At 47.9% G+C, this 26,534-nt stretch overlaps 1 protein-coding gene across 3 annotated transcripts in view; it reads right to left on the bottom strand.

The window, feature by feature from the left end:
* Window positions 1-26,534, bottom strand: part of DEPDC5 (DEP domain containing 5, GATOR1 subcomplex subunit) — a 93,308-nt gene that overhangs the window by 24,103 nt on the left and 42,671 nt on the right. For 2 of the 3 annotated variants that reach the window (XM_082667208.1, XM_082667207.1), the window contains exons 25-33: window positions 21,349-21,414; window positions 17,805-17,961; window positions 17,452-17,612; window positions 14,203-14,320; window positions 13,562-13,729; window positions 11,423-11,642; window positions 9,742-9,875; window positions 4,330-4,438; window positions 1,406-1,471 (exon numbers count right to left, since the gene is read on the bottom strand). In XM_082667208.1, the coding sequence (XP_082523334.1) occupies window positions 1,406-1,471; window positions 4,330-4,438; window positions 9,742-9,875; window positions 11,423-11,642; window positions 13,562-13,729; window positions 14,203-14,320; window positions 17,452-17,612; window positions 17,805-17,961; window positions 21,349-21,414 (1,199 nt within the window). The remainder of the gene's footprint in view (window positions 1-1,405; window positions 1,472-4,329; window positions 4,439-9,741; window positions 9,876-11,422; window positions 11,643-13,561; window positions 13,730-14,202; window positions 14,321-17,451; window positions 17,613-17,804; window positions 17,962-21,348; window positions 21,415-26,534) is intronic. The other variant, XM_082667209.1, reaches the window with a different exon arrangement.

Genomic DNA, 26,534 nt, shown 5'->3' with positions numbered 1-26,534 from the left:
TTAAGTTCTAATCTAAGTCTGAAGCTTTTCACAAGAGGGTCTATTGTTAGAAAGTAAAAGGTTAAAAACTCCAACCGGAGTCTGTTTTAAACCACAAGGGCAGGTTGCCTCCTACGGATGGTGATCGCTGGATTAGGACTCAGAAGCCCCAACGGGGACCTGCCCAGGGTCGCGCTTTCACTGGGAAGAGCCCAGCACAGACCCAAGATGCCCTCTGGCCTCCCAAGAAAGGGAAGACACCAGTGTGAACTACAGAACAGTGGAGGGGCTCTGCCACTTGCTAGTTCCGGGCCCTTTGACCAGGCAACATACTTAAGCCTCAGTTTCTTCATCTGGAAAATGGGGTGATAGTACATGTACCTCATGGACTCACAGGCTGTTTGCAAAGCCCTTTGCACAGTAGCTGGCGGAGCACGTCCTCAATCCATGTTGGTTTTCTCACTTCCATCAAATAAGGGTTCCTAAACCTTTGCCCCGAACCTCCCACGTCCGTCCTCCTGAGCCTGCCCTGCTCTGCACAAACCTCTCCTCCCTTTCAAATCTCTGTGACCAGGTCAATCACATATACTCAGGGGCCTCAATAAAGGGCAGGGAGCCCAGGTTCTCTTCACCAAGATCTGTCAGCACAGCAATGACTGATGCTAATTATGGGGTGGGGGTAGTGAATCAAGCATCTTGGTCTTGATTTAAATCCCAGCTCAACCCTGTACTGTGTGAAGCACAAGTTCTTTGGCCCTCAATTTCTCCATCTGTAGAACTGGGATAAAACTTCTGCTTAACTCATAGGCTACGCTGTGAGGATGAGATGAAATAATACTATGAGCCTGGCACATAGTAAGTGAAGAGTTTTAAGGCTTGGAAGCCCCTTGAGATGGGTCCAAACCCTTTATGTGACACGCGAGTTCAGGACAGTCCAGAGGCAAGCTGCCCAGGGACACACACCCTCAGTCTATGACAAAGCACATGCCTGGTAGTAATTGCTTGCTCTGTTCTTCACCACTTCCTGCCGCACTGCTATAAATTTATCTGCTTGTACTAGGAAGAACAAAATAAGAGTTCTGTCCTTAAGTCAGCATGTATCATGTTGCTTATGTCATATGGCCAAAAACACCTAAATAGGAAGATGCTGCCCCGTGGCCAAGAGTCAGTGGCAACACATGACAAAGACGGGAACACATTAAGCCACACGTGCCAACATGTTTTCTGACGTTAATCTCCTCATCCCCCTGTGTCACCACAAACACCAAGAAAGGAAATGCACCTCTGAGACTGAATTCAGTTTCAACTGCCCCTCAAACTCGGCTTCGGCCCAATTCCACGCGTTCAGAGCCGAGCTGAAGGCCAGGTCGCGGCTTCTGCGACGGACAGGCATGCACGGGCCTCGGGGCCCTGGGGTTGGACTGACCTGCGGGTAGAAGGTGGACGATGCTGTGCGTGGGCTGCGAACAAACTCCATAAAGAAGGCCCCGTCCTGAGGTCAGAGCGGCAGGAAGCGGCAGCAGGTGCGAGGGGGCGGAGGGACGGAACGTGGCCCAGCAGCGAACCATCGGGGAAGGAGGGGGGGACGAGAGCAAAAAACAAAAACAAGGAGGGAAGGAGAGAAAGAAGGGCACATGAGGGGAAAGGGAAAAAAAAAAGAGAGGGAGAGAGAGAGAGAAAGAGAGAGAGATCCACCCAGGAGGAAAATATCCAAATGCGAAGCATTAGCAGAAACTCACACCTTCCTGGGCAGAATATCCCAGTGGGGTGGGAGCCAGCACCTGGGGGAGAAGGTGTGTCCAAGCGCCTCAGATCTCATCAGAGCCTGGCTTGGCTGCTTGCGTCCTCCCACATAGCTCTGAACATCCTCAGACCTATGCCGAAGGGAGGAGAAGGCCGCAGGGCAGCTTGCAGAGGGGGGCATGGGGCAGGATTGGGGGCAGCGTCCTGGCCTCCCGCCTGGCTGGGTGACCAGCAGGCCTCTGGGAGACGCACGGAGGCCTGACGTTTGCGTTTCCGCCTGTAACATGGCAGCCAGATGGGAGAAGAGGATTCACTGCAGGAAAAGTTCTTTTTCTTTTTTTTTTAATTTTCTGTATAGATCATATATTGAAAGTGATGATATTTTGGATACATTATGCAGGAAAAGTTCTTGTTTAATTTTCTGAGCAACCTGGGAACACAGGAGCAGCAATACCTTCTCCCCACTGGTTGTGTAACAAAATCATATGCAGTCCCCGGGAGGGGCTCCTGAAGCAGCCTTCCCCTCCCCACCCTATTCTTGTGGGGTTCAAGCTGCCGTGTACTTGAAACATAAATGACAGAGAGAACTTTTCCAAAGACCCACTCCCTCCCTCTTTCTTAAGGTCAAGAAGTGTCCTCTTGTCCCTTCAAAATCTTTTTACTTTTTATGCTTTATTATCACTGAAATTCGGAAATGCCACTTGATACACCTGAAGGTCCCTGCTTTCCTAAAACTTTTTAAATTCTAAAAGTAGAATCACTGAAGTATTTCGGTGTCCATTTTACCAGGACTGCTGCCACGCCCATCAGCCACTAGGAGCTCAAGTAACGAGCTGAGGAAACACATGTCTGCGGAGATGCACACTCGGGTACCCTCTACACATCCTGACACAGCTGCTGCCTGGAGAGTGCTGGGCCATCTCCTAACACCTCTGCTTCTCCTGGACCACTTGGGAATCTACACCCAGCAGACCGATGGCTATCCACATGGATTTCAGTGTCCAGCTGGAAGATGAAGGGAGTGCTCTAGACCATGATCTCCTATTTGGCTGTTGGTGTATTTTAACCATAATGCTTGTGGTTCTGTAATTTCTGTACTTCTCAGTACTGTCCCCCGCACTGTTTCTAATCCTCAAAGACGGCAGTGGGTGGACGTAACAGCTAGTGAACAGCACACAGGCACTTGTGTGTTCTCACGTTCTATTTGCGTCCCTTCTCTGCCAGAACATACAGAAGCAGAGGTGCTCACGCTGCTGAGATGATGTTCCCGTGAGTGAGGACAGGTGAAAAGACTTTCTTCACCAACAGGTCATTCTTGACGCACAGACTATCCTTGGGACTGTACCTAGAGTCACTGCCTCAGAGCTGGGTTTGCGGAAACGACAGCCTACAGCCTAATCCAGTCACCTGGTTATTCCAGCCTGTGAGCTGAGAACCATTAAGATTTTAAATGGTTACAGAAGAGCCCACACAATAGCCTTGATCTTCCCTCTCAGCCCACAAAGCCTAAAATATTTATTGAGGTTTGCTGTCTCTGGCCTATGGATGCCACACACTGCCTGCAGCCTCAGTTGCTACTTTTTCTCAGATTTTAATCCCTCCATCCTAGAAGTCTAATTCTAAGAACTTACCCTGTAGAAACAATCAGAGATGTGATCAAATAATTATGTGCAAGGATGTTTGCAGTATTACTTGTAATTGTGATACACTGCAGAATAATTATACAAACTTATGGAATAATTGCCAAAAACTATTTTTAAAAATCTGAAACCACCATTTTTTTAACAAAAAATGAAGTTATAAACAAAGGTCTAATCATGTGATGAAATATTATATAGTTATTTTTTAAAATCAAACTTTGGAGAAATAATGACATGAGGAAATTTTCACGATGTGAAAGTAAAATAAATAAATATGCAGATGGATATACAAGCTGACCACAATGTTGAAAAATAAAATACATCTATTGAATCTCCTTCATTTCCGAGTGAGAGAGACCAGGTAAGAGAATGTGTGGCCAGCTCACCCTGCCACATCAGAACGATATCAGATTCTGAATTTCCAAGGAGAAGGAGTTGGCAGAGACACATCTATTGGTCTTAAAAGCTACAACAAGCCTGACCTGTGGAGCTTTCAGCTCCTCTACTGTACTTGCTATTCCGTATAGAGGCCAAAGCCTCAGGTTTTGGTTTCCGTCTCCCAGGATGCTCCCGTCTGACTACTTCTTAGGAGTCTAAGCAAACTGATGGGAATTTCATTCACCAAAGAGTGAGCTCTCCCAGAAGCTGCTTCAGTCATTTTCTACCTCCCTCCCGCCACCAGGAGGGCTGAAGATGGGGCTGAAGGAAAACCAGAGGCCAGTGTCACAGCTTGAGCCAGATCTCAGATAGATAGAGTTTAGCTTGACTGATTTACATCTGCTTTCATCTAGCAGTTAGCGTCCTTACAACCGTGAGCAGGCAAGTCCCTGCATCAAAATAGCAGTGCTGCAAAGGATTCCTCCAAATCCTCAGCACACTTAGTCCTGGACTCATGGGCTGCGTGTTACCCTCCATACCGGGTCCCTGAGCGCACACGCCAGCCCCCCCACCGGAGGGGCTCCTTTACCTTTCGTGGGCTGTCCACGTAGGTGGGAGTCATGGCTACGCCGCTGCTCTCGGCTGGGGGGGCGGAGCTCTTGCCCCCATGCACCGCCACCTGCTGTTCTCCCAGGCACCTGAAAGGGGGGAAAACACAGGGCGGTCCTTGCTCAGAGCCCCCTGGGGAAGGACCCATGTTAACCACAACGAAGCGAAGGCAGCTCTGTTGCCAACACCTTCGAAACACGCTCTTCCGCTTTGTTAATCCTCAGGCCCTACGTGGTGCCCTTAATTTCATTCATTGTCCTGAACAATCACCAGCTGCCACGGAAAATCAGAAAACAGCTCAATTTTAAAAGCCTCTTGGCAGCACCTGGGCTTATGTATTACTTTGAAAAGGCAAGTGACATGGTTTGAGTGACTCTGTCCATGAACACCATTTTTTTAACTCTCTGGGAGAAACTTTTTCTCAGTTTTTATTAAATATACCAGCAGAAGCACATTCTGAACGTTAGGGCTGCGTTACCATTCCGCATTAACTAAACAGGGTGAAATGTGTCGACTCTTTATACATTTTGAAGATCCGTTAATCTTGCAAATGCACACACTTGAGCCCTCCCCACCCCCCAAAAAAATGCCACACACTAATCTAACAGGCATTTATCTCAGACACAAGACAACTATGGTTTTCTTATGACATCTCCTCCCATCTCAGTTCTGGTATCCATAAATGCCTACTTTCACATATATTTTCCTAATTTTTTTTTCCGTACTAAGATAAGCCATGAACTATGGTAACGTAAATGCTACCCCCAAATTAGACTGTTCTAATATACCATTGAATTTTTATTTGGTAAGTTCCAGGAGACTCACATTACAGTCTAAAGTGCTTCATTGTTACCATAACACACACTTCTCGTGGTGGGAACTTCGAGGCGCCACCCAGACCCTCTGCCGTGGCCCTGCTGACACGGGAACTGGGCATGTTGTCCCCCTCCAGAGACGGCCCAGCTGCAGAGCCCGAGCCCCTCCCTGGGCTGCCTGTGGACAGTGAACCATCACCAAGGGGTGTAAAGGCCTGGCCCTGTTGGTCCAACCTGGCTCATCTCCGAACGTGGCTCTAGCTCCAGGGCTTGAGGGAGTTGCCCGAGGCCGTCACTGGGCTTTCCTGCATCTCAGCTTCTCCCTCTGTCCCCTCCGCCTTCCGCCCGCTCCCTCCCACGGGGGCTGAGCCCACGACTAAATTCTGTCTCCATCCGTTTCCCCTGGAAGCCAATTTGTGACATTTCCCTCATCTTAAAGCCTGACACATCTCTTACTGATGGTGAAGTAACCTCATATCGGAGATTAAAAATCAGTTTCCATAGTAACCTGTTACACTCTCTCTTTTTGGTTTTTGTCATGGAAAATTTTCAAACCCATATGAAAATAAGGAGGATAATGTAATCGAACTCTTATCTACCTGGACCCCAGAATTATTTATTGATAGAGCCAATCTTGTTTCATCTATCCCTATCCACCCGATTATTTGGAAGCAAAACTCACACATGCTATTACTTCATCCACAAACACTTCAGTATATATTGTATCTTTAAAAGATTTTAGGACTTCCCTGGGGGCGCAGTGGTTAAGAATCCACCTGCCAATGCAGGGGACACGGGTTCAATCCCTGGTCCAGGAAGATCCCACATGCCAGAGAGCAACTAAGCCCGTGTGCCACAACTACAGAGCCTGCATTCTAGAGCCCGCGAGCCACAACTACTGAAGCCGGTGCACCTAGATCCCGTGCTCTGCAACAAGAGAAGCCACCGCAATGAGAAGCCCACGCACTGCAACTAGAGAAAGCCCGCATGCAGCAACGAAGACCCAACGCAGCCAAATATAATAAATAAAGTTTTTTAAAAAAAGATTTTACTGTGTGTTTGTTCAAAACAGGATTCAGTTAAAATCCCTACAATGCAGTCAGTTATGTCTCTCAAGTATTCCTTAAGCTAAAAGCTCCACTCATCCCTCCATCTCCCCGCAATTTATTTGTGGAAGAAAGTAGCTCACTCGTCCTGTAAATTTACAGTCTGGATATGCTGATCATATCCCTTTATTGCTTATCGTGTTCCTCTGCGCCCCATACTTCCTGAGCACTAGAAATTATATTTAGAGGTTTGAGCACATTTAGGTTTGATGGGGCAGTAATTCTTCCTCAGTGTGTTGTGTGCTTCTACATGGAGGCCCACAGCATCTGGCGATGTGAGCGGTCACTGGTGATCTCTGCTAGGTCCGTGAGCGCATCAGAGCCCACATGTGGTAATGTTCCAGCGCTCCTTCTGGACCCATTAGCTGGAATATTGGAGAAAGACACCTCCTGCACCAATCACTTGGGGACTCAGAGGTGTAATTCATATAAGAAAAGCAGACTAAAAGCCTGACTCTGCCTGGTCCACGTACAGTGCACTGTCTCTGCACCACATCGTGGTGTGCTCCTCTGGGCCTCATCCGCAAACACACACTGGGACGCTCTCCTGCGCCTCCTGGGGGCTGTGGCCTAGCCCGTGGCTGGGACAGTGGTGGCAGGAAGCCTCGGTTGCCCCCCAGGGTCCCCTCGTCTGATGCACATGACAACCCCCAGGTACTGAGCTGCCATCTACGTGCTGACCCGTGGACTAGGAGTCGGGGATTCAGAGACAAGTAGGACCCGTCCTTGCCCTTGGAGGTTCCTTGTCTCACGGCTCAGGAGAGGGGATGTCACAAAAGGACTAGCTGTACTGTGCAAGTCCACACGTGAGAATACGCATGGGGCACGCTGCCTTCTTCCCAGAGGCCGCGACAATTGCCACGTGGGCTCTCTCCCTGCTCTGACTCCCTGACATCAGTTTATCCCCATCTAACAGGAGCCGCAGAGCTGCGGACTGGCACCTGCAGCCCAGACTGCCCACAGCCACGCTCCTGGGGCCTCTGCCTCCCACGAGAGCCTGACAACAGGTGCACGCCTCCAGGTAAAGACCCAGGAGAAATGGAGGAAACAGACACGCGTGGTAAGATGACAGGACTACGGGTGAAACTTCTGAAACTCTTCTTCGTATGGCTATAACAGTTTTCCATAATAAAATTGGATCTGCTTGGTGTAGCAAAACAATAAAGAAAAACACAAAGTAAAAAATGCCGTGTGAGCAAACGTCACGTAAAGGTCTCGCTCCCTCTGCTCGGCCTCCGGCTCTGAGAAATCACACCACATCACCCAGGAGCGGTCATCTGTCCTGCCTCCTGCTGTGGGGTCAGCTGAGCTCCCCACACACACCCAGGGACACTGCCACCCCAAAGTACCAGTGCTCTTCAAGTCTGAGCAGAAAGAGGCTCCTTGGGGTGCACTGAACGATGACTCACTGACACATTAAAATAAGATTCCCCTGCCCCCAAATTCGCACCCCTCCCAGCAACATATGTTCCTTGTTCTTTTTTCCAGCAGGAAAGGTCTGTGATTAGCTACAGGGACAACCTGCCAGGTGGAGTTCTGGGGTCTTTCCTTGGTCAGATAAAGGTATTTTCTGGAGGCCCCAGTGCCCTCAGTAATGAGCCCGACCTACCCCAGCTCTCCTCCTCTCATCTGCTCCCCTGTCACCATGGCCACGCTCTTCCCTTCTCTCCCCGCATCCCTTCCTCTCCATCCCATCCTCACCCTCTAGCCTCTTCTGCCTCTCGCCTGGACTAGTGAGGCCTCTGCCTCCTGGGCCCACCCACCAGGCCTTCCTGTACATAGGACCCATCTCTGCAAACACCACTTCTGCCAAAGATGCTGAATGAATATTACATGATATTAAGGAACTGCTGTGACTTTTTAGGTAAATTATGGTATTACAGTTTTGCTTTAGGAGTACTTATCTTTCAGAGATGCACACTGAAATATTATAGACAAAGGGGTGTGATGTCTGGGATTTCATAAGAAATAAAAAGGAAGATATGAGCAAGCAGGATATAAATGAAACAAGATTGGCCGTGAGTTGATAATCATTGAAGCTGGGTGATGGGTAAACAGGGATTTAATACACGAGTCTACTTTTTTTTAATCTGTTTGAAATTTTCCATTAAAATAAACTTTCAAAGGGTCGCTCTTGCTATGAGAATGTGTAAGAAGAGCCTGGAATCCGATTTCCCATGCTGTCTTTGCAACTGCATCTCCCACTGGGCCTCGGGCTCACTCATGTTACCTTCTGAAAGCTTAACATATTTGGGCTCCTGTGGGCATGGCACAGACCCCCTCACCAGACAGACACCAGGAAGTACAGCAGGGATCTGATCTGGCTGGAAGGCTGGAGGGGGCAGGGAAGACCTCCCAGAGTAGGTCCCACCTGCTCGTGGCAATGTTTTCTCCTTTTCCCCAAGTCCTCCCCCTACCCCCCATATAAATGCATCCCTTTCTACAAGGACATCTTAAATCCTACCTCCTGTGACGCCGTCCCTGCCCTCCCAAAGCAAGATGTGGTCCCACGGGGGTCCTAAGAGCTGCAGCACCTACTGTTTACAAAGGGACCACATACTCAAATGCCTAGAGAAGCTGGTCAGGTGGCCCTTGTCTGAGGGGCCAAGACAAGTCCAAGAGCAGACGGCGTGCTGGTTCTACAGTAAACCAGGGGCACTAGTCCACCTAAAGTGCCAGCCCGTCGTGGCTGGGCTTGAACGTGGACCCAGTGGTAACTGAGCCTCCACCACTTCGAGCAAAGTTGGATGTTACATATTACCCATAATATAATTTCGTATTACATTATCTATATTTTTTATACAATATAACCATGTTATATATTTTTTCATGTAAGAATTCATTAAGAAATCAAGATTTTTATATGAAATCTTCAAACGAAAAAAATTTGGCTCAAATATTTAAAAAGTATTTTGTGTTTTTAGGGCAATGTTAACTACTCTATAACGGTGGCTACATGTCATTATAAGTTTGTCTAAACCCATAGAATGTGCAACACCGAGAGTGAACCCTGATGTAAATAAACTGTGCTCTTTGGGTGACTACGATGTGTTAATGCAGGTCCATCGATTGTAACAAATGTACCGTTCAGTGAGGGATGTGGATAATGTGCAGGGACAGGGTGTAGATGGGAACTCTCTGTACCTTCCATTCAGTTTTGCCTTGAACCTAAAACTGCCCTAAAAAAGAAAGTCTATTAAAAATACAAAACAAACAAAAGCGCAACCAACCAACAAAAAAACACCTTGTAGACCAAACCAACTGTATCTGTAGTTCAAATCAAGTCCCAGACTGCAAGTTTTTAACTTCTGACCTACTTCATGACATTCGACACTTACCAGGTATTAACCTAGCTTTTTTTTCACATATGTGTCTTTTTGTCAGTTACTGGCTCCTTGGTAGACAGAAGTCACATTTCACCGCACTGGGGCCTGGGGGATGGGAACGAGTCTCTGTCCACCAGGTACTTACTTCTGAGTGGCTTCCATTTCCAGCAGGGCAGACAGAGCTGAGGTTCCCTTCTTCCCAACCGGGGGGCCGGTCGACTCGAGGGAGTGGGTAGGGATGGGCCCAGCCATCTGCAAGCCTTTCATGGCGGCCCCCTTCTAAAGCATAGAGGAGGAGACAGGCCATCAGATGCTGCTGCGTCTGCTGTGCCTCAGGCTCTGGGAGCCCACCAGTGCAGTTGGGGAAGACGGGGTCTCAGGATCAGGAAATGCCAGGAAACGGCTTTTTGCTTGAACTGAAGGTCCCAAATAGCTGTGGACTCAAAACACACTGCCTCCTTGAGGCGGTTTACGTATAGCATCTCATTTTATTCTCAATCAACGGCTCAAGGATTTCCTTGTAAATAACATCACATCTAATTTAAGGAAAAAGAAGCTAAGTCTCAGAGAAGTGAAGTAACTTATCCCAAATCGCACTGCAGCTGGAATTCAAACTCCAGTTAACTGACTTCAAAACCAAGGTTCTGGGCTTCCTTGGTGGCGCAGGGGTTGAGAGTCCACCTGCCGATGCAGGGGACACGGGTTCATGCCCCGGTCCGGGAGGATCCCACATGCCGCAGAGCGGCTGGGCCCGTGAGCCATGGCCACTGAGCCTGCGCGTCCGGAGCCTGTGCTCCGCAACGGGAGAGGCCACAACAGTGAGAGGCCCGCGTACCGCAAAAAAAAAAAAAAAAACTAAGGTTCTTTCCACTACATAAGCTCTCCCAGAAATGATGCTGTGTACGAGAGGCAGCTGGCCTGGGTTAAAGAACACTGAACTTGAGGTTAAAAACAAAAAATAAAAACACGGCTGATGATGGAACACTACTCAGCAATGGAAAGGAATGAACCGTGGATTTCAGCGACAAGTTGGATGAACCCGAAAGGCATTATGCTGAGTGAAAGAAAGCAGCCTCGAAAGGTTACATATCGTATGATTTCACTTATAGGACATTTGGAAAAGACAACAGTATAGTGATGGAGGACAGACCAGTGGCTGCCAGGGGTTAGAGATGGGGGACAGTGTGACTCTAAAGGGTAGTGTGAGAGTTTTTTTGCACTGATGGAACTATTCCATGTCCTGATTGTGGTGGTGGGGGTGGTTATGTGAATCTATACATTTGTAAAATTCACAGAGCGGTATGTGTACACACACACACACACACACACACACACACACACACACACACACACACTCTCTGAATCATCCCAGATCAGCCCTTTCTTAGCTCGGTGTCCTCAGACACATCCCATCACCCCCACGAGCCTCAGCGTCCTCACTGGGGAGTGAGTGGTTGAATGAAGGCCCAAGGGTGCAGGAAACACTACAAGTGACATTGCCGCTGTCACCCTCTTGAGCGAGTTTCTATCCAGCAATCCAGCACCAGCAATCCAGTCACATAAGCAGCTGTGCCTGATGCCGGGTCCCCAGTGGGGAGCTCACAAAGGGCTGTATCCTCGGGTCAGATGCGTGGCCCCAGCCCGGTGGCTGGCTGTGTACCCTGCTTCACCCTGCTCTGGAGGAGAACCCACTTCTTTGGACTGAAGATAAACGCTGGGCAGCTGTGGAGTAAAGAAACTGGCCGGCGAGAGGCCTCAGACACAGGAGGAGACGGTCCCTGCATCCCAGACCGGGCCCAGCCCCCAAGGGGTCCGGGGTGCCTCACCCGCATCATGCGATCGGAGCGGTGCCGCCGGCGGATCCGGTTTAGGCCCTCCACGAATCGGATGAAGCCATCCAGGAGCTGCCACTCCTCCTCGTCTGCCCGAGGCCTGTCCCCGTAGATGTCACAGTGGGCCTCCCCCTCTGTGATGCGCTTGGTGGCGGTGACACAGGCTGGCAGCAGCAGGAAGCGGGTCCTCCAGAACTTCAGAGACTCAATTAAGCTACAGAGGGCCAGAGGGGAAAAGGGGTGGTGGTGAGAAAAAGTAGATGATAAAAGCACCCCAGTAAGCATCCCATCTCAACACCCACGCCCCCGGGAGTGAGGGTGCAAGCGTCCATCTGCCCAGGAGCACGTGCTCATCTGATGCTGCATTTCACGCAGGCTGAGAGGTAAGAACTCCAAGGCTGCTTTTACTTTCTATCCCAGAGACGTCAGAATGCTTCTGTGCACCCAGGCCCAGTGCCGCTGTGGCCTTTTATCATCACAACCATAAATCATGCGTAAAAATGAAAAATTAAAAACAAGATGTCACAGGGAATTCCCTGGTGGTCCACTGGTTAGGACTCGGCACTTCCACTGCTGTGCGCCCAGGTTCAATCCCCGGTCAGGGAACTAAGATCCTGCATGCCTCGTAGCATGGCCAAAAAAATAAAATAAAATAAAATAAAAACAAGAGGTCACAAAGCTTTTATATATAGAATGGATAAACAACAAGGTCCTACTGTATAGCACAGAGAACTATATTCAATATCCTATAATAATAAAAAAACAGTGAAATAATGCTATTTGCAGGGATATGGATGGCCCTAGAGATAGTCATACTGAATGAAGTAAGTCAGAGAAAGACAAATATCATATGATATCACTTATATGTGGAATCTAAAAAAAAAAATGGTACAAATGGACCTATTTATAAAATAGAAATTGAGTCACAGATGTAGAAAACAAACTTATGGTTACCAAGGGGGAAAGGGGCGGGGAGGGACAAATTGGGAGACTGGGATTGACATATACACACTACTATATATAAAACAGATAACTAATAAGAACCTATTATATAGCACAGGGAACTCTATTCAGTACTCTGTAATGACCTACATGGTAACAGAATCTAAAAAAGAGTGGGTATATGTATATGTATAACTGATTCACTTTGCTGTACAGCAGAAGCTAACACAACATTGTAAATCAACTATGCTCCAATAAAAAGAAAGAAAAAATCTACATTTATATGAAACCATCACATTGTACACCTTAAATGTGTACAATTTTTGTCAGTTATACCTCAATAAAGCTGAAAAACGATTTTTAAAAAATCCTATGATAAACCATAATGGAAAAGAATACAAAAAAAAAAAGAATGTATATATGTGTATAACGGAACCACTTTGATCGACAGCAGAAATTAACATAACATTGTAAATCAACTAGACTTCAATTAAAAAAAAAAAAGATGTCACAAGCAGTCAGGAAAATGTGAAGAGCACTGACATTCCACCAAAGAGCACATCTTGGGACTTCCCTTGTGGCACAGTGGTTAAAACTCTGCACTCCCATTGCAGGGGCCCAGGTTCGATCCCCGGTCAGGGAACTAGATCCCACATGCATGCCGCAACTAAGAGTTCACATGCCACAACTAAGGAGACTGTGTGTGGCAACTATGGACCCAGAGAGCCACAACTAAGGAGCTCATGTGCTTCAACTAAAGAAGCCCGTCTGCTGCAACTAAGGAGCCCATGAACCACAACTAAGGAGCCCACCTGCTGCAACTAAGAGCCGGTGCAACCAAATAAATAAATAAATAAATATTTTTTAAAGAAAGAGCACATCTTCACCAGGTTTTTTGCTGTTGTTTGTTGTTTCATGCGGTAAAATATACATAACAAATTTACCACTTTAATGATCTCTAAGTGCACAATGCAGCAGCATTCAGTACATTCACACTGTTGCACAACCAGCCACGTCCATCTCATCACTGAGTTTTTAACCCAATGCAGATGTGCTATTTCCCTCCATTTTCTTTTTCTTTTTTTTCTTCTAAAACAGGCATCATTTTGCAATCAGGAGAAAGGACAGAGACATTAAAATACGGATACACACAAGGCGGCGAGGATGGAAAGTGAAATCGGGGTCTCTGACCTGAAGTCCTCGGAGCCGGCAGAGCAGATGTACTGGTCTAAGTAATTCCACTTGTACTCCTCCAGCCGCTCGTGCGAGAATTCCACCCAACAGGAGACAAACTCCGAGTCTGAGTGGGAGGGGCAGAGGCTGTAGGTGTAGTGGATCTGGGCAGATTCGTAAGGGTACCTGAAAAACAAAGGGTGTGGCCTGAGGTCCAAACAAGGATCCCCCCCTCCCCCCAAGTCTCCTGTACCTTTTCTGTCTCAAGACACTTAGCAGTATCCTTGGCACTCAACCCTCGACCACAGTAACCAAAACTCATCCCAGGGAACTGGTAATGGAGATTTCTCAGTTCTTCTTAAACTTTCTCATTCTTCTAGCCTCATACTCTTTATTTTTAATTGGCATGTTAAGACTCATGCTAAACATTATAAGCTGGATCAAATCCCTTTTGGAAGTAGGTGAGCTACAACCATAAAATACAACCCTAGAGAGCAAAACAGTAACTCTGAAAGAAAAACCAATTACTCAACCTCCTTGGTTTGAATTACATGTTATACACATAATTCAGTATGTGGACAGTATGTGTTAGAAACATAACTTAGTAGTTTGACATAATTTAGGACAGAGCTGGAAACTTTAAATACCCAAGGACTCACTTGGGAAGGTATCGTGTCACTGTGATCATCTTATCCTTCAGTGTGACTTTGTGGAAAGTTCTGCCCATGCTCAGCCAGTACTGGTCTTCCTCCTCAGGGCGGTTTCGGGACACAAGGCCTAATAGGGAAAAAAATAAATAATTTCCTCCATCTGGTTGAGGGTCATTCCTTTAACAGGCAATTGCTTCTCTTCCATATAGATTTAGAAAAGGAGAAACAAAAGAGGCAACACTTTCTTTCCAGGGGCAGTTTCATGGAAAAGAAATATTCTTGGTTTAAAAAAAAAAAAAAAAGTCCTGAAGTGGGCAGATTTTTCCGTTACTGAACCAGCCAGCAGGAGGTTAGAGCCTGGGGGTGCCTACAACAGCTGGCCGAACAGCCCAATGCCTCATCCTCTGTGAAGGAAAGTTCCGGAGTAGATGTTAATTGGCTAAAATGGAACTCCACTCCCCTCAGGCACAAGCTGCCACCCGGCATCTGAGGCCCTCAACCGCGGGGGTGGCCAACCTAGCTTTCGGCCCTCAGCCCCCATGACGCCCACACTGCTGCACCACGTTTCAGACTTATTTGCTTGAATTTCCTTCTCCAAACATTTGCTCCTGTTGCTTCTTCTGCCTTCTCTTCCTGGGCGACTGTCGAAATCCTAGGGATCATTTAAGGTCACCATCAAATGCCACTTCCTCCAGAAAGCTATCAGACCCTATCAGCGGTGAATTCTACCCTGGATGTAGCTCCTTGTGTGCCTCTGTCTCACACCCTGACAAACCAAAAGTTCCAGGAGGCCAGGACCCAAATCTTGTTCGTCTTTGTATTTTCAGTAGCACCTGATAAAGTGCTATTTCACAGAAAAGGAAGTAGGCAACCTGGATGGAGCCACTGACACGAAAAGCAGATCCATCCCACTGCTCTTGGGATAAGAACAAAATCCTTCACGTGGGCCTGTGCAGACTGGGTCTCCTGACATCTCCGGCCACATTGCTGGCTTATTCCCAGTGCTCTCCACGCCAGTCTTCTTTCGGGTGCCTAGAAAGTCTCATGAGGTCTTCCAGCCAACAGGGCCTTTGCACATACTAACCCTGCTGCCTGGCATGCTTGGCCCACCTGTTCCTGCCCTCCACTCCTCTCTCACTAAAAACTCCTGCATGTGTTTCAGGTACAGCAGCAGCTCAAACATCAACTCCTCAAAGAAGCCGCCCCTGACTCTCCAGATCAGATCAGGTCCTGTATTAAATATTCTCGCAGCCCTCTGATTTTTCCCTCACAGTCTTTATTGCAACGTGGAATTGTATATCATAGTTTGACTAATGTTATTTTCCCCCACAGAGCAGGAGCTTCAAAAATATTAATGAGGGGCTTCCCTGGTGGCGCAGTGGTTGAGAGTCCACCTGCCGATGCAGGGGACACGGGTTCGTGCCCTGGTCTGGGAAGATCCCACATGCCACGGAGCGGCTGGGCCCATGAGCCATGGCCGCTGAGCCTGCGCGTCCGGAGCCTATGCTCCGCAACGGGAGAGGCCACAACAGTGAGAGGCCCACGTACCGCAAAAAAATAAAAAAATAAAAAAAATAAACTAATGAGGACTTCCCTGGTGGCACAGTGGTTAAGAATCTGCCTGCCAGTGCAGGGGACACGGGTTCGATCCCTGGACCAGGAAGATCCCACATGTGGCGGAGCAACTAAGCCCGTGTGCCACAACTACTGAGCCTGCGCTCTAGAGCTCACGTGCCACAACTACTGAAGCCCACGCACTCTAGGGCCCGTGCTCCACAACAAGAGAAGCCACCGCAATGAGAAGCCGGTGCACCGCAACAAAGAGTAGCCCCTGCTCGCCACAACTAGAGAAAGCCCGCGCGCAGCAATGAAGACCCAACAGAGCCAAAAGAAAAAATACTAATGAATGAATGAATGACCACAGTCATATATTCATCAAGGCACACTGTCGTACACCAGGCACAGTGGTTTTCGTGGTGGAGGACAACAAGATGCAGCTGAAATCATCCTGGCACTCAGAAAGGTTACTATTCAGTACAGTCTATAATGTGCGAAAAAGGCATCACGTGATACATATCACAAGGGGCTTTTAGAGAAAATCCAGAGGGAATCCAAAGCTTTGTCGTGAACAACAGGACCTGGACCGGAGGACTGCTAAGCTCCCATTAACAGGTCCATGCTTCTTTGATCCTCTAACCAGAGGAGATTTTTTTTAAATTTTTGGTTGCTTTGGGTCTTCATTGCTGCGCATGGGCTTTTCTCTAGTTGCGGTGTGCGGGCTTCTCATTGCAGTGGCTTCTCTTGTTGCGGAGCACAGGCTCTAGGCAAGTGGGCTTCAGTAGTTGCATCACGCAGGCTCAGTAGTTGTGGCTCCGGGCTCTAGAGCGCAGGCTCAGTAGCTGTGGCACATGGGCCTAGCTGCTCCGTGGCATGGGGGATCTTCCCGGACCAGGCTCGAACACGTGTCCCCTGCATTGGCAGGCAGATTCCTAACTACTGCGCCACCAGGGAAGTCCCCAGAGGAGCTTTAATGAAGCCAAAGATGGCCTGAGGTTTGGTGCTGGCTGGTTAGGGAGGAGGGGAGCTCATTAGCTACAAGGAGGAAGCAGGGGACTATCAGATGCTCAGTGATGGTTCCAGGAAGTGACCGCCGCTGTGTGGTTCCAGGCCCCTGCATGTAATTCTCGCTGCCTGACTTGTTTCAGAGGAGCCCTCCAGAGCCCAGCTCTGACTCAGCCGGTGCCACTGAGTCTCCGCCACTCACTAGCCTCTGCCACTCAGGGACAAACCATCCCAGCTTCAAGTCACTGAGCTGCAGTGACAAACAAGAGAACATGAATCCAGAATAGGAAAAAAACCGAAAAAACAACAAGTATAAACTTGAGATTCAGGTAACATGAGAAGACCTACTGTGTCAGGCACTGTGTGAGACATAAACCCAGGCTCCTGGGTCTGGAATATTCACCCTGTAGTTTGACAGCTCAGCCCCTGCTTGGCTGCCTGGGACCCCGAGGTACTGCTCAAGCCAGGCTGGAACTTCCTGAACTTGGTCATACCCTCTACCTTAAAAGGAGAGTTTTAAGATAACTCCGAACCCAGTGGAGAGTTTAATTCTCATGTAAAGTTAGATTTAGAGGGAAAAAAAGTGTGTGTTGAAAAACAATGACTCCTAAATGTATGTATTCCCTACTATCTTGAGAACCTGCTTGCACAAACTTAGTAGAGAAGAGAAACTACAATCCAAAGAGGACAGCTCACCACGGCCATAGAGCGGGCTGCTGCTGAGCGGGGGCGGGCCAGCGGGGCTGGGCTGCTGTGCCCTGGGCTGCACGATGATCTGGTAGCCCTGCATGAGCCGCTGGCAGACAAACTCCTCAAACACCTGCTGAGCCGTCATCTGCACACCTTCCTCGTCCCTCCTGAAAAGACAGACGGCTGTTCACAGGACATGCCTGGCCCAGGGCCGTGTGACACTCATAGAGTCCCCCGGTCCTTGGCTTCATCCCCATGAGCCAGCCCTGATGACCCTTCTGTGGTGGTAAGTGAAACTAACGATTTGTAAACCAGTCTTGGGAGAAACAAAAGCTGCGCGCCTTTCCTCTGCCACCAACCTGTCGATGTCGGCCTCTGGGAGGAGATCGTAGCAGCCCTCTGTGTAGTCATTCTGCAGGCCCTGGCGGTCGGGGAAGTAGTCCGTGGTGAGGGGAAGGCACGCCGGAGTAGTGAGAGACTTCCAGTCCACGCCAACTGTGCAACAGAAGCCTGGCACTACAGGGGGAGCAGACAGCGTCAGAACTGCCTCGTGTGAACAGGGAGGAAGGTACGTGTAGTCACCAGGCAGGTGTAGGATGGCGGGGTGGGGGGTGGGGGACAGGGGGAGGGACGAAGGGAGGGGGAAGGAGAAAGTATGTGGTGACAGGTGATAAAATTGCCAGGAAAGGGGTGGGGGGGGGGAGAAAGAGAGAGAAACAGAGGCTGTTAGACAACGCAGTGCTTATCCAATCCCATCATGCAAATGGGATGCACAGCCGATACTTTTCATTTACTGCTGATCATGAGCTACAGCCGCGATGCCAGTGAGGTTACCGCAGGGCAGGCCAGGCCAGGCAGTTACACATCGAAGCAAATCAACATTCCAAGACCGGAAGAGAGGCTCGAGCTGGAAGCCTCCCCTGGGCTGATGGAGAGGCTGGGTGGGGAGAGGAGGAGAGCGCAGCCGGATTTTGGAGCTGGAGTTTGGAGCGAATAGCACACGGGAGCAGAATTCAGGAACGCTTTCAGGATGGCAAAAATAAGTCACAGATCCAAAAGGGTAGGAAGAGGAATCAAGGAAGGATGTCTGGGAGTTACAAGGCCGGAACTTTAGGAGACAGAGTTTAACAATCTAGAAATGAAAGCTGCCATCAGCAGAGTGGGCCCGACCACAGGGGTCTGTCCAAAACCTCCTGCTCTTTGGGTAAAGCAGAGTTTCTCCACCTCGGGGCATGAAGGCTATTCTAGACCAGATAACTCTTTGTTGTGGGGGCTGTCCTGGGCATTGTAGAATGTGAGCAGCATCCCTGGTCCCTACTCACTAGATGCCAGTGACATCTTCTGGTTGTGAAAACCAAAAATGTCTGTAGACATGACCAAATGTGCCCTGAAGTGCAAAATATTCCCCGGTTGAGAATCAGAGTTAAAGTAATGGGGCGGTAATCTCTCTTAAGTCATTTAAGTGAAAATTATTTGTCAAATCTCCATGCGAGGGAGCAACGAGCAACAGAAACACTCCGCGCCTCTGCCTCTGCATTCCCAGTGAGACCCTCACGCACCTCACTTCTCGTGGTGCCCTGTGACTTACCGTGTGCTGTACCCCCTCACATCACCTCCTCCGAGCAGGTGTGGAGGCATCATCGGCCCCTTTAAACACCTGGCCGAGCCGAACCCACCACAGGTCACAGGGCCAGAAGCCACTCTGCTCAGGGATCTTTCCTCCATACAGTGACCGACACACACCACCCAGGGCAACAGAGCCTCCCTGAGCCCGGAGTTAGGGACAAGAAGGGGATTGCACCCTGAGTCCCAGCAGGAAACATGCCCTGTGTGGCAGCCCTGCTTTGGGGAAGATGACTTGACCTGCAACAGGCCTAACTCCATGGTCTCCACTCCAGGTCCTGGGCTGACTTTTGTTTGGTTGGTTTGAATTTTATTTTATTGTGGTAAGAACACTTAGCGTGAGATCTACCATCTTAGCAAATTTTTAAGTGTAGTGGAGGGTAGGGTGAGGCAGGGTGGGATGAATTGGGAGAATGGGATTGACATATATACACTAATATGTATAAAATAGATAACTAATAAGAACCTACTGTATAATAAATAAAAATAAATAAAATTTAAAAAAACAAACAACAACAACAAAATTTGTAAGTGTCCAATTCAGTATTGTTAACTGAGGACGGTGCCGAGCAGCAGGTCTCCAGAACTTACTCATCTCCCAGGACTGAAGCTTTACGCCCACCAATCAGCAACACCCCCCCTACTGCCCACCTCCCCACAGGTCCCAGGCAATCACCACTCCACTCTCTGAGTCTATGCTTTTGACTCTATACAGGTCTTGTTAACTCCTTAATACTTCAAGAACTCAAAACACAGCCAAGGGGGAAGGGGGGAGGGAGAGAGATGGACTGGGAGTTTGGGGTTGGTAGATGCAAACTATTACATTTAGGACAGATAAACGACAAGGTCCTAATGTATAGCACAGGGAACTATACTCAGTCTCCTGTGATAAACCATAATGCAAAAGAATATGGAAAAAAAAAGTCCATATGTGTATAACCGAGTCACTTTGCTGTACAGCAGAGATTGGTACAATGTTGTAAATCAACTAGACTTCAATTAAAAAATAAATAAAATTTTTTAAAAAACGACACAGCCCACGATAACCTAGTTAACACCCCAATTCCCCATAGGGCAGACGAGGGATGAATTTGTTCACATTTCTTGGTTAGAACCAGCAGCAGAAGGTGGGCACACAATGCAGCCCCCGTGGGGAGGCCAGAAACAGAAGACACTCTATCACTGTGCCTTCTTACATCGTTCTGGCCGTCACCAGCTTCCTGACCCTCAAGATTATAAAAACCTTTTAGAAATGGTATCTGCGGGCACACACTGAGATACGGAGAATTCAAACCCCGTGGTGAGAAAAGCTCCCGATTCTTAGCTTGATGATGTTCTTTTCATGGGTAAAAGGTCTGTGTGGCCTCTTTTCTACCTCCAGTATCTTCAGGCCCTGCAGAGGCCTCTGAGGAGGTCCCACCTCAGAATCATTCAGTTAACAGTAATAAACACAGATGACAAAATCCAGTGCTGGGGTTGTAGAGAAGAAACAGGCTCATCTATTCAGGGCTGGCAGCTTTCTAGAAAACAATCAATCTGCCAACTATTCTTTGGAATATATTCCGAGGATCTGAACCAAGAGAAAAAAACACACCCACTGCACCATGCATTATATGCTAAAAAACTAGAAATCACCCAAATGGCCACCATTAAGACATGATTATCCAAAGCACGATTTAATAATGTGTTTGATATTGCCATGAAAAATGACCAGTATGCCGGACCTGGAGAAGTAGTGAAATGATTGTTAAGTTCCTTAAAAGTGGGGATAAAAAGACTTGGTGATGTACATATATCCACTGGTCACAGTGAAGTAAAGCAAAATCAACCAAGCAGTAGAATTTTTTTTTTTCTGGTCTTTTGCTATTGTTGATATTTAGATGTTCAGCTATTTCAATAGACAAGGATGATCAAAGCAAATGCAACCCAGACAAACACTTCCAACTACAGGGATGTAAACAGTTTCAGGTCTTATTCCTTCCGACTTCTCCCCAGAGCCATCATTAAGCATTTGAGAGCCAAGGCCAGCTCTGGGAATTCCTCTACCCTTCCTGTGTGGCCCCGAATCACATTCCAGAACAGGTCATTTGGCCTCCCTGCCACTCATGTTCCATCGGAGAGGCTGCAGAGTCTCCCCTCTCCCCTCACCACCCAGAGACATGTGAACTTCCAGACCATTCTCTTCCCAAAGGGCTCCCTCTTGCTCCCCCAGTGCCTTGACCATCCACCCCCACGCCCCCACCTCCCTGCCACCTTCCCCCGTCAGCAGGCCCCTCTTACTTGGGTCTGGAGAGGTAGAAACACTGTCCTCTAAAGCATCCTTATTCTGGGTCCTAGGATTCATACCTGTGGAAAGATGAAAAGAATCTGTGTCAGTGAGACTCATTCTGCAATAAAAGTTCTGACCAGTTATGGTTTTTAAAAAAAGCCCCAAACTGTAGCTAAAAATAAAAAACCAAGTACAAATTCTGTGCTGAGTATCTCCAACAGCACAAAAGAATCCATCAAAGAAAAACGAGCAATCTAAAGTTCGGGAAGGAGCCAGAACTTTACTCTGAGGTTATCAATACTGTTCGCCTAATGGGACCTTTAGGGCACATGCACAAAAGCAAACAGCAACCCACCACTTAGAATAAGAAACGGGACGGGGCTTCCCTGGTGGTGCAGTGGTTGAGAGTCTGCCTGCCGACACAGGGGACACGGGTTCGTGCCCCGGTCCGGGAAGATCCCACGTGCCGCGGAGCGGCTGGGCCTGTGAGCCATGGCCGCTGAGCCTGCGCGTCTGGAGCCTGTGCTCCTCAACGGGAGAGGCCACAACAGTGAGAGGCCCGTGTACCGCAAAAAAAAAAAAAAAAAGAAAAGAAAAAAAACAGAAACAGGACGAATTTCAAAGTAATTTCAACTAATTAGAGCAACCTTTAGCAAACACAAGGTGACCTATTTAAATTTAGTCCACTTAACAGTCATCCTCTGAAATTTTCTTTCCTGAATCATGGCTTCCTGGAATATGACTTATGCATTGAAATGCAATGCATTTCAATGCAACTTATTGACTGAAAAGTAATAGAACTAATTTCAAAACACACATTTCAATATTTAAATGTCCCTTTCAGGGCTTCCCTGGTAGCGCAGCGGTTACGAATCCGCCTGCCAGTGCAGGGGACACAGGTTCGAGCCCTGGTCCGGGAAGGTCCCACATGCCACGGAGCAACTAAGCCCATGCGCCACAACTACTGAGCCTGCGCTCTGGAGCCCGTGCTCCGCAACAAGAGAGGCCACCGCAATGAAGAGTAGCCCCCTCTCGCCGCAACTAGAGAAAGCCCGCCTGCAGCAACGAAGACCCAACGCAGCCAAAAATAAATAAAAATTAAAAAATTAAATGTCCCTTTCAAAACACATTTACTAGGGAATTCCTTGTCAGTCCAGTGGTGAGGACACCGCGTTTTCACTGCCAAGGGCAGGGGTTCAATCCCTGGTTGGGGAACTAAGATCCCGAAAGCCGCGCGTTTACATTTACTAGAAAATTAGGATAGGACTGGAAAGATCCTCACAAAACTGTCAACAGTGGCTATCTCCTAGAAGAAAGCTGGAGGAAGTGGTGGGAGGGAAAGGAGATCTTTGGCTTTTTACTGTAAATACTTTCGTGTCAGCTGAATCTTTTCTAACAAGAACAAATACTTACAAATCCCTTGTGAAATTTTTGAAAGGACAAGCTACAACCTGTGAGAAAGTATTTGCAAATCGCACCTCTGGCAGAGGACATGTATCCAGAACACATAAAGAACTCTAAAAACTCCAGAGCAGGAGAACAACCTGATGAGGAAATGGGCAAAAGATATGGACACACATACAGAAGGCACGTGAAAAGATGCTCAATGTCATTAGTCATTAGAGAAATGGCAAATCAGAAGTTCGGTGGGATACCTCTGCACCCGGGTCTCTTGGGATGGCTAGAAGGACTGCTCAAGCCAAGTGCTGACCAGGATGTGCAGCAACAGAAACCCTTATCCACTGATTGTAGGAATACAAAATGGCACACCACTTTGGAAAACTGTTTTGCAGTTTCTTTAAAGGTTAAACATATATTGACCATTTGACCCAGCAATCCCACTCCTAGGAATTCACCTAAGAGAAATGAAGATTGATGCTTACACAAAAACCTGTTATGTAAGTTATGTAAGTGTGGCTTTATTCACAACCCAAATGTCTTCCACCTGGTGAAGGGATAAACTAATACATCTATACAATGGAATAAGATATGGCAATAAAAAGTACTGAACACGACTGGGGATGCCGGCAACAACTTGGATGAATCTCGAATTATGCTCAGTGAAAGAAGCCAGACTCAGAAGGCTTCAAGTTGTATGATTCCATGTGCAAGACTTGCTGGGAGAGACTAAAGGGACAGAGAACAGATCGGTGGTTGCCAGGGGAGGAGGGAGGGATTGAGTACAAAGAAGCAGCACAAAGAATCTGAGGGGTAATGGAAATGTTCTGTATCTTGATGTTTTTGTTGGTGCTTATGACTCTATGCATTTGTCAAAACTCATAGAACTGTACACTAAACAGAGTGAATTTTACTGTATGTAAATTTAAAAGTAAATATATATTTTTTTAATTCAGAAAGATGATGTCACTTGGCCAAAACAATTTTAGAACTTCTTTTTTGGAGCTGCCTTCAGTAGATTTTTAAAAATTACTAGCCATCATAATAAGAAGATACAATCTATTAAGTCAGAAAAATAACAGTGCTTCATTTTATTCAAATCCACACTGAGGCAAATGTGAGGTAGGTGTTATCCCTTTTCCACAGATAAAGAAACTGAGGCACAGAGAAGTTAAGTAAGTAACTGAAGATCACACAGTAAGGAAGTGACACCTGCATTTAGACTCTTTCTGTGCAACTCCACAGATGCTTTATTTCCTGACTATCCAAATGGGTCACCAGTTTTCATCTACTGAAAACGTTATCTGTTCTCTGCCAACAGCCAAAAGCCATTTGTAGCTAAATTTTCTGAAAAAGCTAGCCTGACCGACAGCATCCATTTTCACACAAACACAAAGCATAACAAGGAAGCAATGGGGTGGTTTTTCTTGTCTGGCCTGAGAACTGGTATGAAGGCAATTATAAAACCGGCATTCTCCGAGCGATGCGAGCAATAGGAGAATTACTAATACATCGCCTCATGGGTTTGGATTCTAAATTTCGTCATCGGAGCACCTTTTTTTTTTTTAACCCAATCCAGACTTCGACTACAAGAACTGAAATTCTTACCCTCATAAAGAAACAGTTCAACTTAAGAATTGTGTGAGCAACTGTTTGAGTTCAAAGAGGCAACCCATCAAAGGGTTCTCGGAGCACCTCTGGCTTCTAGGCCCAGAGCAGACCTGCCCATCTCTAAGGGATAAAGCATGTTCAGCCTTTTGTGCCTCCCCTGTCTTCCGTCCCCAAACACATTTTATTTGAAAGAAATGAAAAGAATTTAATGAAAAGAATTAGAAGAAATACATATTTTAAAGGCTTCTTCGAAGCTACTTTCACAGTTTCCTTGCAGCTCAAGCCCAGCACACAGCCTCTCCCTGCAGCTCTGCCTCTGAGGCTCAGCTTTAGGCCCGCAGACTCACCACTGGCATGTGAAGAACCCAACGACCTGGGAGGGCGGCGGGGGAGACCTCCTGGGCGGGCGGCTCTGCTCCAACCTAACATTTGGGAATGAACCTCACTCTCAAAGTTGAAAGCCAGACGCACCGCTCGGGGAGCCAATGCTCAGAAGAGCCAACTCAGCTCTGTCTCTTTTCACAGCTGTTCGGAGTCAAGCAGTGTGAATGTGTTCTCTGGTTGCTAACGTTTGGCCAAAAAAGGTAATCCGTGTGGGGCCTTTGGGGCTGCTTCCAGGGGACACCTGTGCCTGGGGCGAGTCACTTCTTCTCTCTGGGCTACAGAGATGGTACTTCCCCACAAACACCCAGCCTGGCCTGGGTGAGTAACTGTGCGCTCTGATTTACTTTGCCTGGTAGCTCTCGGTCCAAATCTGCTGCACGTATCTAAAACTCAACACAAACACCAAGTTGCAGATTCAGAGTCCCGACAGTAAAGAGAAAGAAAACTTGGCGTCCACTGATTTTCTTTATCAAAATTCTCTAGCACAGGGCTTCCCTGGTGGTGCCGCGGTTGGGAGTCCGCCTGCCGATGCAGGGGACGCGGATTCGTGCCCCGGTCCGGGAGGATCCCACGTGCCGCGGAGCGGCTGGGCCCGTGAGCCATGGCCGCTGGGCTTGCGCGTCCGGAGCCTGTGCTCCGCTGCAACGGGAGAGGCCACAATAGTGAGAGGCCCGCGTACCGCAAAAAAAAAAAAAAAAAAAAAATTCTCTAGCACAGTTACCCCCATCAGGGGGATGACACTGACAAGTCTTATAAACGGGTGCCCAGTTAAAGAAACAGAGGGATAAACGCTGCCTGCCCAGACCAACCAACAACCTGGTTCCTGCTGGGCAGCACAGGGCCAGGAGGGAAACCCGCAGAGATGCCAGCCCTGTGAATCACAACTCACCTATGAGTCAGGTCCAAATGCAGGCGAAATCGGAGTCACGCCTGCATGCCTGCTCATGGTGCAAACCGCCAAGGCCAGAAGGCAGAGGTGGGTCACAGATGAGGTTTTCCCGTTTCTCTTCCATTTTTTAATGAGGGAAATGTTCACTAGTTTTGTTTCGGCCCCCACTTTGTCCCCAGACAAGGACCCAGTGTGATAATTTTGCCCTGAAGGAACCCGATCTACTTCTGGTCCTTCAACAACTCTGTGAGGCAGGCAGGCAGGTGAAGATCTTTATGTCCATTTCATGATCTAACTTCTATTTTCCAAGGGTCACTCTGAACCACTGTGCTGAAAATAAACTCTACGGCAGGGCAAAGGGAGGAGGCTGAGAGACCAGTTAGCAGGCCACTGCAACAATCCAGGTGAAAGATGAAGGCCTCTTGGGTTGGGCTATGACTGGTGGAGTGATGAGACATGCTAAGATTCTGGATATACCTGAAGGTAGATCTGACAGTAACTGGTCATTGCACACGGTAATACAAATTAGAATGATTTTCCCTAATTTCTCTCTGTGGCTAGCTGACATAATTGATCAAGAAGTACAAGAGCAGGCTTCCCTGGTGGCGCAGTGGTTGAGATTCTGCCTGCCGATACAGGGGACACGGGTTCGTGCCCCGGTCCGGGAAGATCCCACATGCCGCAGAGCGGCTGGGCCCGTGAGCCATGGCCGCTAAGCCTGTGCGTCCAGAGCCTGTGCTCCGCAACGGGAGAGGACACAACAGTGGGAGGCCCGCATACCGCAAAAAAAAAAAAAAAAAAAAAAAAGTACAGGAGCAAAGACTAGAGTCAGTTCCCACGCGAGGCCAGTGCTAGACCATCTCCTCACGAGCCCCGGCCCCTTAATTTTTTAAATTAATTATTAATTTATTTTTC

The sequence above is a fragment of the Grampus griseus genome (genome assembly GCF_964374135.1).
Source record: "Grampus griseus genome assembly, chromosome: 12".
In the NCBI taxonomy this organism is placed as follows: domain Eukaryota; kingdom Metazoa; phylum Chordata; class Mammalia; order Artiodactyla; family Delphinidae; genus Grampus; species Grampus griseus.
This window is presented reverse-complemented; position numbering and strand designations above follow the sequence as displayed.